Genomic DNA, 14462 nt, shown 5'->3' on the forward strand with positions numbered 1-14462 from the left:
TTCAAAACTAAATCATATATATATATATATTTCATTGTGTGTTCACTGCCCATAGTTAGATTTCTTTCTGTCAGCACATATTTGACCCCTTTTTACCCATCTACCTCCCTCCTCTCTTGCTTCTTTTAAGACTCTCTCTTTAACCTTTGGCATTTTATTTATGATGTATTTTAGTGTGGGTTTCTTTAGGTTCATCTTGTTTGGGACTCTCTGCATTCCTGGGCTTGTATGTCTAATTCCTTTACCAGGTTAGGGAAGTTTTCCATTATTATTTCTTCAAATAGGTTTTCAATTTTTTGATCTGTTCTTCTTCTAGTACCCCTATGGTGCAAATGTTGGTATGCTTGATGTCGTTTCAGAGGTCCCTTAACTATCTTCATTTTTTTGTATTCTTTTTTCTTGTTGCTGTTCTGATTGGGCGTTTTCTACAATTTTCTCTTCTAAATTACTGATTCGATCCTCTACTTCCTCTAATCCACTGTTGATTCTCTCTAATGTATTCTTTATTTCGGTTATCGTAGTTTTCATCTCTGACTAGCTCTTTTTTATGCTTCCTCTCTCCACTTTTATGTCTTCTGTCTCCTTGCTGAAGTTCTCACTTAATTCATCTACTGTTCCCCTAAGTTCATTGAGCATCCTTATCACCAATGTTTTGAAGTCTGCATCTGGTAGATTGTTTAGTTCTTTTTCTGGAGCTTTGTCTTATTCTTTCATTTGTGTCTTAGTCTCACCATTTTGGCTGCCTCCTTGTGCTTGTTTCCATGTATTAGGTATGGCTGTGTTGTCTCCCGACTTTAGTAGAGTGGCTTTGTAGTAGGTGTCCTGTGGGGTACAGTGGCACCATCTTCCTGGTCACCTGAGCCAGGTGCTCCAGGTGTGTTCCTTGTATGGCATGTATGTGCCTTCCTGTTGTAGTTGAGCCTTGGTTGCTCTTTGCACTTCACTGGGAGGGATTGACCCTTGGGCTGATTGGTTGTGAGGTCTGGCTGGTGAGGCATTTACCCTACGAAGCAGGATTCACTTTAGCAGGGCTTTGGTGCCTGCCCAGTCTGCCCTTCGGGTGTGTTCGTCTTGGATGCAGTCCTAGGTGGTGCTCTGGCTCTGGTTGAAGTTGGCCACTGGGCATACCAACCCAAGGGTCTCCTGGGAGGCGCCCCACCACAAGACATATTCAACTGCAGCCTGGTGCCACCTGACATGAGCCACAAAGCAATCCGCAGATGACTGCCACCCATGCTGGGCTTAGAGGTGCTTTAAGAGGTCAAGCTGGGAATCAAGGCTGGGTGCCTCTAGTGCCTGGCTCAGGGATCTTCAGCAAGAGTATGGGGCACATTGAGGCCAGGTGCTGCTTGTTTGGATTTTGTGAACCTTTGAGAGATTTTAGGAAAGTCTGCAGCATGAGCCAAGAGAGGCCATTTCTATGGAAAAAAAAAAAATCACAGGAGGAGTCTTGGGTGGGGCTGCTAATTGGGTGGGGCGGGGTGTCAAGGAATCACCAGGACAGGCGACCAGTATTAGCCAGGTTGATGGAGTTCAGATACGGCAGCTGCCTGCATCCACACACAGGTAGTGGAGAAGGCTCAACAAAGGAACAGTAGACTCTGCCAGTACTTCTGTCCAGGAGAAAACCGTCCCTCCAGTCCTCATCCCAAAGCCACACAACTCAGTTCCTCCCTGTATGTCCCTGGCACTTTTCGAGCTGCTTCCCCAGTGCTGGATCTCAGAGCAAGTGAGTCCGTCACCGAGTAAGTCCATACGTGGGCCCTTTAAGAGCGCTATCTATGACTCTTGAAGCCTTCTGTCTCACTCAACCACAACCTCCACTGGTTTTCACAGCTAGAGGTTGTGAGGGACTGTTCTTCCTGGAAAAGTGGAATCCTGGGCTGGGAAGCCCAGTGTTTGCCTGGGACCCTTTGCTCCTCTTGAGGACTTCTGCAGCCAAGATATTCCTTGCAGTTCTCAACCACTGCACGTGGTTGTGGGATAGGCTTGTTTTGTGTCTCCACCCTTCCTACCGGTCTTGAGGTGGCTTCTTATTTATGTCTCCAGTTGTAGGACTTCTGTTTAGCCAGACTTCAGGTGACTTCCAATGATGGTTGTTTTGTAGTTGTAATTTTGATGTGGTCATGAGAGGAGGCAAGTACAGCATCTACCTATTATTGTTTCTTGACTGGAAGGTCAGGAACAGGACCTCTTAAAGAAAAATAAGACGGAATTTCTTCCCAAGGTTTTTATCTCAAGTTATTCTTATTTGAATGTCACGGGCACAAAAGCCTTTTAATATATTTGCCCACAGAGATCTTTGATTCAAACCCAAGTGTAAGTAGTTATTTCATTTTCTTAGAAGATTGTTCTTAATTCCATCATTGGTGGATAAGGTAGACCAGTCCTTTCCTGAGAAGTTAATATTATTGAGACTTCATGAATGATCTGTTAGAAGCCAAGAGCCATAGAAAATGTGTCTTTTCCTCTTTGGATGCCAAGTATGGCACATTGTCAAGATGTACTTCTGCTATTCCAATCTGTTTTGCAACCTCAGTTTTTGAGAGAGTAGCTGTTAGCACACTACCCACATTTCCAGGTTAAATCAACACCTGTTGTACTGTTCAAAAATTGGTTGAGAGTGCTTGTATGTTATTTTTTAAAATTAGCATTGCAATTTCAAATTTTTAGACATAAAACTTATAAAAAATGTATTTTACGATACACTAGTTTTTCAGAATATATAGGTTGTCCCATTCAATTCAGCCTTATTTTTCATTTAGAAACAAGTCATCTGTTGTTTTTATTTGTTACTTAACGAGTAAAAAATATAAAGATGTATCAGTTTATAATCAGCTCATTGGAGCAAAAATGAATACAAAGAGAATGAAGAGTCTTGTAGGTCAGAAGCTTGATAGAAGAATTATTTTTAAATAACTCCAGTTTACATCATTCTCCTATAAAATATTTCAACATCCCTAAAGAAGAACATATTGTGTTAAAGGCATGAAATAGATAATCAGCCACATACTCAAGTGGATGCGATTATGTGAATATTTGGGGAAAACAGTAGGAGTGGTCCTTGTCCTAAGAGTGTCTATGCAGATATTGGGGTAGATGCAATAGTTCCACGTCCTTTGCAAGGCTGCCACAAGGAAGCGGACAAGAATGAATTCACAAATGGATGATGTAGGCACAAAGTACTATAAGCTCAAAGGAGAAAGAGAATAATTCTGTAAGCTGGAAAGCTTCATGAAAGAGATGGGATCATGTTCAATGAACTTGACTAGACCAAGTACATCTCCTGCAGGAAATGAAAATGAATAAAAGCATTGAAATATGAAAGTATTATCACGGGATCCTAAGTTGGCCTCTGGAATTGGACTGGAGAATTTGTGTAAGCAAAGAGTGGCAGAGAAGCCTGGATAAGTAAATTGGGACTGGATTATGGAGGCTTTGCTGATTTACCACAAGTGAAAATAGACACTGTATTTATAACATGCCATTATAAAACATTTATTTTAAAATTCAAATAAGTTCTAATGATGCTCTGCCTCATGTGTGTTCAAGAAATGCTGTTTTGGTATATGGGCTATTTCCCCAGGGACAGAATGCTCCAGCCTTTAAGATTTTGGAAATAGCTCAGTTTTCTGATTATGATACACGTAGATGCAGTTTTTACCTACTTCTACCTGGACAGTACCTGTTGGTTTATTATGCGTCCCTTTAATTCTTGCTTTGTTTTTCTCCACAGGTGCTTGTGTCTATCAGGGTTCCTTGCTGGCGGTAGGTCATTCTTAATATTTTTGGGTTATTTCTTTTGAATGTAAAATGCTTGATTGAAGCTACTAAGTGAGTGAGGTAACCCTATCATTGTAAAATATGTTTATTTTCCTTCACAGTTTGAGGATTATCCCTCATCCTGGCACAGTCATGCTCAATTACTTAATACCTTTTCCAGAGTGAATTAGTTCCATTCTGATACTCAGGTATTGGAAGAGGAGTTCAAATACCCAACCCACAATTTGCATTCCATGGCTGTCCTTTGTGTTCTTTCAATCAGAGAGAAAATTAGATCCCATTCTCTTGTCAGATACAAACTAGAACACAATTTGTTTATCTTCCTATTGCATTTGCTTCTTCCTTTGACTCACTCCAAGAAAAAGTATGATTATTAAATTAAGTACAATATAGAGGATTCCTGACTATTGTTTGAATTATATATTTAAGATTTGATAAACAACAAACAAATTTAACATTTTTATTTCTGAAACTTTGCCATTAGAGTAGAATTGATTTCGAATTCAAAGTCAGGATGACTTGGAAAAGCTGAGGCAAGTCTCATGCATTTCTTTTCATTAATAATGCACTATGGTGCATAACAGTGTGTTAAAGCCTTATTGAAAAAACTATCTATGCTCCATCAACTCTAATAAATGGTGTGACAAGTCATTCTTCACCACTTTTTTATTCTGGTTTAATAAATGTTGTAATAAAAACAGAACTGAGATGGTTGGAAAGGGTTTGCTCATTTACATCACAACCTGCTATTGACATGTGTGATATTAATAAGTCATCTTGGATTATCCTTGTGGTGTTGAAATAGATGAGAAATTTCTGAAATATCCAAGAGTCTAGATAATTGTAGATGTTCACAGTAATATTCTTGAATCTGAACTTTATGTAATATAGTTATTGCACTGGAGATTATTTCTTCTTTCTTATATTTTTCTGTTAAAGAATCAGGAAAAAAACATTTTTTCTCTCTTTCTCATTCCATGCACTTAAAAGCCTACTTTTCCTTCTGTTTATTCTTTAGTGCATTTTAGGATTCATTTTAAAATCAAAGCGCTATAAAGTACATCATTAGTTTTGGGGAGCTATAGTAACTATTATAGAAAAGTCAGTTATCCATGTTAATACAAAGAGAATTGTTTATTGTATAGAGTGCTTCATAATTTTTTAGTATATTTTCATAGCTATTGATCCATGTGATACTTACAATAGACCAATGAAATAGGCAGGCCACATATTATTTGATACCCTTACTTTTTTTAATGAAGAACCGTGGATGAGAGAGATTAAGAGATTTGCAGAAGGTAATTGACCATTAAGCAGTGGACCAGAACAAAACAAGCTGTCTTCTTTCTGTTGTTCCACCTGCATCTGAATAGAAATGGCTAAACTACCTTCTTATATTTGATGTCGTTTTGTGTTATTATACATTTGAATATGAAAGCATCAAGTACTTGGAGAGGTCAATTTGATCAAGTTTACAGAGAGCTGTGTGGTCCATTTGCATTTAACAGATGATCCCGCTATCTTCCTTTCCATGTACTGGCTGATCCCAAGGCTCATGGCTGCCCAGAGCTAGTAGGTTGTGCTGTAGTGCACCAGCACACTCCTGACACTTCCTGTGGCTTCTTTGTTTACCAAGACTCTGCTACCTTTGTTCCTAAACGTTCTCAAGCCTGATGTAATTATTATTGTAGTTAATCAATTCAATCAGAAAGGCAAAACACATATTACAATAATGAAGATTATTATTCAACAAACATTTATCGGGTGACAACTGTGGACCTGCTATTCTAAGCACTAGGAGTGCACCAATGAACAGACAAAAACCTTGCCCTCATGAAGCTCAAAGTCTAATGAGTAAAATATATAGTATATTAGATAAATACTATGGAGAAAAACAATAAGGAGGTAGGGAGATAGAAGAGGCTGAATGGGGGCAAGGATGGCTCCTTGAAATAGAGTGCTAGGGAAGGCCTCACTGAGGTGACATTTGTACCAAGACCTGATTGTAAGAGCTAGCTCCTCGGATATCCAGGGGAAGAGAATTCCAGTGAGAGGGAACAGCAGGTGTGAAGTCTGAAGTGGGTGCTTGCTTGGCCACTTGAAGAAACGTATGGAAGTCAGAGTGGTTGGAGTGCATGATCAAGGGGGAGGATGGCAGGAGATGAGGTCGGAGAGGCAGGCAGAGGACCCTATATGGACTTTAGTTTGTCTTCAGTAAGGTGGGTGAGCTATTGGAGAAGCTAGAGCAGAATGACAAAATCTGACTTACAGTTTAATTAAACTGCTGAAATGTGAATGTGAAAGAAATAGCATCCTTGTTTCTAGGGAAACTATGTCAAATACTTTAAAAAGACTCCATAGAGGTGAGTCACTAAAAATTCGCTGTCAAATTAAGTGTGAAAGAAACAACTATAAAAGATCGGGGAAAAATACAAAAATACAGAGAAATTCTGCATTCAGATTTATTTGCAACCACTTTAAGTTTTCTTTCCATTTTAAGGAACTTCACACTAGAAATGGAGATGATGTTTGTGGAGCTAGTTAATTGTCTGAATAACTCATTGCTGCTCTCTCTCCACATGACCTGGTCTTGAAGAAAGCATTGTACTTACACTGATGAAATGGAATAAATGCACATTTATGTATTTTAAATTAAAATAAAGAGTTTAAGAACATTTATATACCATTCTAGAATTCTCTGATTAAACAACTCTTTGGGTGAGAGGATTTCTACTGTAAGAGGCTTTAGAGTTGGGAGCTGGCTCTGAGGATGGTGATATAGTGTCCCTGTTCCAAACTCTATAAATTCTACCCACGTGCATTTTAGAACTAGGAGTGATTTCAGGGATTGTGTAGTCCAAACTCTCCATTTTTATAGGTGAGGAAATGGGGGGGAGAGATGTGAAGTTCTTGAGCTTCATTCATTTCTTAGGTGAGTAACCAGAAGTGGAGAGCAGGTCTGGTTGAAAATGGCAAAGCATCAGCTTTACCCAGAAGAATTCCATAAAACATATAAAGTAAATGAGAACACAGATGTAGGCCTTGGCTGCTAGTTGCTGACTCTCAACCTGTCTCGTGAGGATTCCTCCCACTGATATCTTTTCAGTCTCCTCACTTGTTGCCTAGGCAGCTGCCAGAAGTAGTGGAACATTCATGGCTCCTGCAGTTTGACAGACCTTGTTTCAACTCTTCCTCCTCTACTACAAAACAGCTCTGTGACGTAGAACAGGTTATATAACCTTGCTGAATCTCTATCACCTCTTTTGTGAAATGGGGATAAATAAAACCTCTCCTGGAAGGTTTTAATAGATTAAGAAGGTAATGTAGGGAAGATACCCAGATGCAGTGCCTGGCATGTGCTTTTCCACCCTAATAAATTTTTCTTTACCAACCAAGAAGAAGAAGAAGAGGAGGAAGGGACAGTTATTAAGCACCTACTATTTATTTCATAATCTCATCAATCTCAAGAAATAGGTTTTATCTTTACAGATAAGTAAACTGAGGCTCACAAAGTCTAAATCACATGTTCAAAATTACACAACTGGTCAGTGCTAGAGGAAGAGACCGTTTCAAACTCTAAGGCCGTTTCACTGAGCATGCTGTTTCTCACAGTCAAGTCAGCCTGCTTGTTGTCTCTGAACACACTAGCTTATTTCACCCTCAGTCCTATGTGTCCACCCCCTCCCTGCTGCACCTGCCATGCAGTTGTCTTTGCCAATCTCTGTCCCGACCTGCAAAAGCCAGCTGTCCCTGGCTAACCCCTTCTCATTTAACTGAGGCTCTCCCACACTAGTGTGCACTAAATTCACCACACAATGCAGGGAACATTTAGGGGGTCATGATATCTTAAAAATATATGATACATACACATCCCCAACAGTGCATTGTGTTTCCCAACTTTTGACAGCTCTATGGACATGTGGTGACATTCTAGGGTGATTTGGTTCTAAGCCACATGTAACCATCTTTCACTTATGTACTGACTTCAGCTTTCTCTCTTCTTTCTTTAACACTATCTTGCCTACATTTTGTTTCCTTTCCATTCCTCAGGTCAGAAACTACCAGAAGAGACTAAAAATATCCAGGAAAGTCCTATACCTTGAGAAACACTGATAATTCTATTTTGGGGTATGCTTCTTACTCCACAATACCCCTGAACTCTTGGGCTCTCAGGACTTTCTCTAAAGTCAGCCCCTGTGGAAGAGAGAGTGTGAATGTGTTAAATCAGAAATCCATCAGTAGAAAACTACTCAGTTAATATATTTAACTTTGACTGGGGCATTGAGTGAGAGGAGGAAAATAAATTTTGAATTTCAATGTTTTCACTTACCTTCTATTTTTTTCAACTCTATGAGTAAAAAAATTTAACTTTCTTTTGGTATTACCATGGGGTAAACAATTTTCCTTTATTAGGTTCTTCCTGGGAATGGATGGACTCAACCTCAGTTTTTACAACTTTAAAATGGAGATGAGCTGTTTACTTCACAAAGTTGTGAAGGTCAAAAGAGATCAATACGAAGCACTTAGCCCAGTGCTAAGTGACCTACAATGCTCAATAAAGGTTAGCTGCTGTTATTGTTGCTAAAAGTAGTTATGATTAGAAAATTTGGGAAAAACACTCTTCTTCACTAGATCAAAAGTGTTAAGTGTTGTGATTTTCCTACTTGGAATACTTTTGCTCACAAATGCTGACAAAAGCACTAACTTTTAGCACATTTGAAAGAAAGAAAAAAATTTCAAGAATAATTAAAAATATGGAGTGTTTACTATATATATGGTATAACACAGTGGAAATATCCAGGCTTTGGAGTTTGAATCTCAGTAATGCTACATACTTGCTGTGTGGCTTCAGATATATTTTATGCAGCAGAGTTTTAATTTCCTTCTGTATAATGGGGATTATATTCCTCGTATGGTCGATATGAGGATTAACTGAGAGCATGCTTGTGAAAGAATGCAGAACTGTGCTTGGCAAGGAACTGGCGCTTACTCTCTAGGTGGCAACACTATGCCAGAGTGGAAATGACTGAGTGATAAAGCCTGGGATGTCTTGGTTTGGGTCCTGACTCTGTAATTATGAGCTGTGTAGCATTGAGTAAGGCACTTGAATGAAATGAGGTCTCAGTTTCTAAATTTGTAAATGAGAAAGATTAGATCTCTCCAAGATTCCTTAGTGCAGTGCCATCCAGTGGAACTTTCTCCGCAGGTGGAAACGTTCCATAGCTGTTGTCCAGTATGGTAGCCTTGACTCACATGTGGTTATTGAATACCTGAAATGTGTCTACTGGCACTGAAGGACTGAATTTTAAAGTTTGCTTAAGGTAATTGTTAAAATTTAAATTTAAATAGCCATGTGTGGCTTATGGCTACCATATTGGACTGTGCAACTCTAGAGCTTTCAAATTCTTACATACTCGAGTACTTAAACTTGAATTATAGTCTCCTGGATGATTCCCACCCCAGGTAAAGCCTCTCTGTAATGTTATTAACAGTTGTGAGGAAAGTCATAAGAAATTTGTTAGAGTACCTGAGTTTGCTCTTTGATTATTAGTCTAAATAATTTGAACAGTCATCTCTGTTAAAATACTACTCTCCCCATATTGTTCGATGTGTTTCCTTGAATAAAAGAAAAGGGGTGGAGTTATATATAAGTCCTCACCAGCAATCAATCTTACATAGTCCATTAAAATATTTTATCCAGCTTTATTGAGGTATAATTAACAAATAAAATTTGTGTATATTTAAGACGTACAATTTGATGATTTGATATACATATACATTTTGAAATAATCACCACAATCAAGCTAATAAACATATCTATCACCTTACTTAGTTACCATTTCTTACTTCTCTCCTTCTTTCCTTCCTTCCTTCCTTCCTTTTCCTTCCTTCCTTCCTTCCTTCCTTCCTTCCTTCCTTCCTTCCTTCCTCCCCTCTCCTCTCCTCTCCTCTCCTCTCCTCTCCTCTCCTCTCCTCTCTTCTCTCCTGCCTCCTTTCTTCCTCTTTTTTTTTTTTTTGGGTGGTGAGAACACTTAAGATCTACTCTCTTAGCAAATTTCAAGTATACAATACAGTATAATTAGCTATAGTCACAACGTTGTACATTAGATCTCCAGAACTTGTTCATCTTGCATAAGTAAAACTGTGTTCTTGATAAATTCCTTTTACCCTCTCCCCAGCCCTTGGAAACCACCATTCTATTCTCTGCTCTGTGAGTATAACTATTTTAGATTTTACATATAAGTAAGGTCATGCAGTATTTGTCTTCCTGCATCTGGCATATTTCACTTAGTTTAATGTCCTCCAGGTCCATCCATGTTGTTGCAAATGGCAGGATTTCATTCTTTTTAAAGGTTGAATAATATTCCATTATATATTTACATATTTATATATATTTACATAATATTTTCTTTTATCCATCCGTTGATGGATATTTAGACTGTTTCCATATCTTGGCTATTGTGAATAATGCTAAAATAAACTTGGGAGTGCATCTCTTCAAGATTTAGATTTCATTTCCTTAAAATATATACCCAGAAGTGGGATTACTGGATCATATGGTTGTTCCATTTTAAATTTTTTGAGGAACATCCATAGTGTTCTCTATAATAGCTGTACCAATTTTCGTTCTCACCGGCAGTGTACAAGGGTTCCCTTTTCTCCACATCCTCACCAACACTTGTTATCTTTTTTTCTTTCTGCTAATAGACATTTTAACAGGTATGAGGTGATATTTTATTGTGGTTTTGATTTGCATCCATTAAAATTTTGACAAAACATTTTGATGTTTTGTCAAAATCTGATATATTTGTGGCAGTGTTATCCACTGTAGCTTATGTTGTGGCAGAAAAGAGTTGAGAACCTCTGGTTTAATCTGCAGGCCTTGTTTATTAGGCTTAGGAGGATTAAGGAAGAAAATTAGAGCACTTCCGTGCTAGTGTGCTTTTAAAAAATTGGTGTGCTGTAGCATTACTTTTTTTGAAACTAACACAAAAGAGATAGCACATAGAAATGAAAATGTCTCTGACTTGCATTTGTGCTGGTATTCACTATCACGCTCAAGAGATTTTATGAAGAGAAGTGAAGAAAATTTGGAAGCTTTCTCTATTATGTGCTCAAAGTCCCCCTAAACACTTTGTGAATCTCAGACAGTCGCTACTGTTATACACCCCAAACTTCTCAGCAGTGGGGGACTACTTGGCATCCTGTGGATATACTCAGAGGGGAAGCAATAAAATCAGCCATTTCTTAATTTCCCTTAAGAGTACTATTGGGTATTGTAGGATATTGCTGTTTTTTGTTATAGCTTAACAAGAATTCATCATTTTTTAATGCCTCTGGTCCCTCTTCATTTATTTTTAAATACTGAATAATATGTTTTTAAGTGGGGAGCTACCTTTTATTAAAATGTACTTCTTCTGGGGTAAAAACTTAATTTTTTTTTGTAAAAAACCAGTAGCAAATCATCACTGTGCTAGATGCTGGAATAAATTTTGGGACTAGAGATATTCGAGTAGAGATTGAACAGGCAGTATCAGAAATAAGATAGTGATAGCTTGGTCTAGGTGACTTCCAAAAGTCCTTCTAATTTGAGTTCTTGTGTGGATCGAAAGTTAGAACTGTGTGTTTCTGCCTAAGGAAGCCCTTAGAGAAGGTGAGGAAATCTCCTGACTCAAGTGTACAATGAAGGGTTCTTTCCTTGCATTTCTTCAAAGGCAGCAATTTTGTACCCTTGAAAGCTGGGTGGTGAGATTTGGGCTCTAGGTGCCTGAGATGATTCTTTTTTCCTTGCTGGGTTTTTACAAATTGTTCATCATAATCAGATGTGCTAGCTTCCTTTTTGGGAATTTATATCTTCTTAGAATGCTTGTGTGAGAAGAATAATGCAAGAGATTTTGTGCTTTTATTGATGAATAATCCATTATGTACTTTCATTCTTATTCATATTCTTGTGGTAGGAACAGATGTTTAAGTTAACAAACACATATCTTATACTTTGTTTTGAATTTAGAAGATGCAACTGAGCTTGTTAGCCATATTAATTTTTTCAAACTGTTGTATGTGTGGTCATATATCTCAATTTTTTGGTCAGACCATACATTCCCCATGTTTTTATTTTGTTTGTGTCATTTGTGCTCCAAATTGTCTTACAACGTAGTACCTCATTTTGTTTTTTCTCTCCATCTGTTTCAAATAGCAAAATATATACATATACATGTTTATTTTATATGCAGTATATTTATACATGCATATATATAGAATGGAACTGTCACTCATTTATGACAACTTTGGTATAATCTTGTCTTAGTTTACTTACTTTTTAAAGCCCTCTGCTTACTAAGGGAACGGATAATATAGAAATATCTAATGACAATTATGAGTTAAGCTTATGCTTTCTTGAAATTTGAATGACAACTGTCTAAAGAAAAGTTGGCTTTGAAAATTTCATATGCACGACATTTTGCTTCTGTGATGGGAGAAGACAGTTAAATATAAAATTAGTACAAAATAGTTAAAAAAAAAAATCCAAGCAGTTTTTTGTAAAATAGATGCATACCCTCTGGTATCCTAGCGAAGTTCTTTTTAACAATGATTTCTAAGGCTGCCAGAGTTTATACACTAAATGAAAGGAAGGAGAAAGAAGAAAAGCTGTCATAGTAAGAAATAGTTTATTGTTAGTATCCAGGAGGCCCTTGAGTTTGGACCATGACCTGTGAGTTCTTTCCTGACAGCTCCCAAGATTGGTTATTTATTAAATTTATATCATTCCTTTTCTCCAAAGGGAAATTGAATGGGTAGGAGGGACTGGGAAGAGGTGGGTGTCTACACTGGAGAGCAGATTTCATAGTTCCTCATACCATACATTCTTGAAATGGTTTTGTAATAGTGAGCAGGAGAGAATTATCAACAGAAATGGATATTTATTCTTTGGTGCTGAGTGTCCCTTACTGTGCTGAGTGTCCCTTACTATACTGAGTGTCCCTATTATCCACAGGGAACTTGGTCTAATAATTGAGAGAACAGGAATAGAAGGAACCCTAACCTTAAATTAGTGGCTAAGAAGAAACCTTTCTTTCTCTCATGTTTGCCACAGGCATATGATGATAGTAGTAGAGAGCCAACTGGATTCCAGATATTTACTGATTACCTTCCATGTGCTAGAAGACATGAGTTATATCCCCAGGTCATTTAGTAGCAGACTGTATGTTGCCTACCCAACAGCCCCTTTTCTCCTTTTCTTGCCTGACAAAGTCCAATTTTTTTTTTTTCAGTCCTCACTCCTTCCCACATCACTTGTGTAAATCTTATTTGTAGCTAATTAAGATGTTTATATTCCTTTGTCAGAATTGGTCTAGGACTGAGATTATAAGACCTAGTTGTGGCCAATGAGATATTCATGGACATCTGCTAAATTTTGTGTGCTTGAAAGGACACCTATAAATAGCATCCCAGTCCCCCTAAGTTCTGAACTAGTTAAGAAATGAAACAAAGAATAAATGAAATATAGAAGTAAAAAAATCACTTTTTATTTTTTAATCCATGAAACTAAGTTGGAGAATGTGGCTTTAATCTCCTTGGTGAAATGGGCTTACTGATTTTGAACCCTCAGACTCAGGCAGACATAGGCATTCACAGACAGAGCTTTATTGAGGCAGCTTTTCCACGTAGAAGAGTTGCTCAGGGAAGAATTACTATTTGGAGAAGCAGAGAAAAACTTTTGCTCTTGGTTGATAGGATTGCTCCCTAGAAGAAGGAGGAAGACAAAACCGACTTAAGCATGTCCAGTTACTCTTTTAAATTTACCACTTAGATAAATCATGCCACCTTCTAGGGATAAGAAAGGCCTGGCTAATAAGTTTATACCCCTTCACAAGAAGGAAACCTCAGGAAAAAGAAAAATTCTCCATTAATGGGAAATTTTAAAGCATATTCTTTGAACATTGGCATGTGAAGATGTGATCCCTGGAGCTGTTGCAACCATTTTGTAACCATTAGAGTAGCTAGCCAACACACAGAGGTGGATGGAGGAGAAAGGTGGAAAGAGTTTGGTTCCTCAAGGAGTCTGGTTGTTGATCTTCTGACAACCAGCAAAGGAACTGACCTTTCTAGGGAACTGATATATGAGCTAAGAAATTCTCTCAATATTTAAACCAATATAAATAGGATTTTATGTTACTATAGCCAAAAGTATTTTAACTAATACCTTAAAATCAGATAATGAACTCAGTTCAAAGCACTTTGTGTAAGTGTCAGTATAAGAGTATAGCAATATGGCTAAGTGCTCAAGCTGTAGATTCAGACTTCCTGAGTTTGAGTCTGAGCTCTTTACTATTGTTTGGCAATAAGTAGTGAGTTACCTACTTCACCTTTATTTTTTAAAATTTTATTTATTTATTTTTTATCCTCTCTATCACATTCTTATTCATGTCTGATTTTTAAAATTTAATTTATTGGGGTGATATGACATTGGTTAAGAAAATTAAAATTCTATAGGTTTTGAATGTACAATTCTATAATACATCATCTGTATGTTGCATTGGAAGTTCAACACCCAAAGTTAAATTTCTTCCCATCACCATATATTTTCCTACCTCCTTTCTTTCTTTTTTTCTTTCTTTCTTTCTCTTTCTTCCTTCCTTCCTTCCTTCCTTCCTTCCTTCCTTCCTTCCTTCCTTCCT

General features: G+C 37.6%; 1 protein-coding gene across 1 annotated transcript in view; it reads left to right on the forward strand.

The window, feature by feature from the left end:
* FRAS1 (Fraser extracellular matrix complex subunit 1) overlaps positions 1 to 14462 on the forward strand; it is a 421815-nt gene that overhangs the window by 7745 nt on the left and 399608 nt on the right. The window contains exon 2 of the mRNA XM_011360633.2: positions 3737 to 3768. Coding sequence (XP_011358935.1) covers positions 3737 to 3768 — 32 coding nt within the window. The remainder of the gene's footprint in view (positions 1 to 3736; positions 3769 to 14462) is intronic.

Source organism: Pteropus vampyrus, unplaced genomic scaffold (genome assembly GCF_000151845.1).
Source record: "Pteropus vampyrus isolate Shadow unplaced genomic scaffold, Pvam_2.0 Scaffold56, whole genome shotgun sequence".
Classification (NCBI taxonomy): domain Eukaryota; kingdom Metazoa; phylum Chordata; class Mammalia; order Chiroptera; family Pteropodidae; genus Pteropus; species Pteropus vampyrus.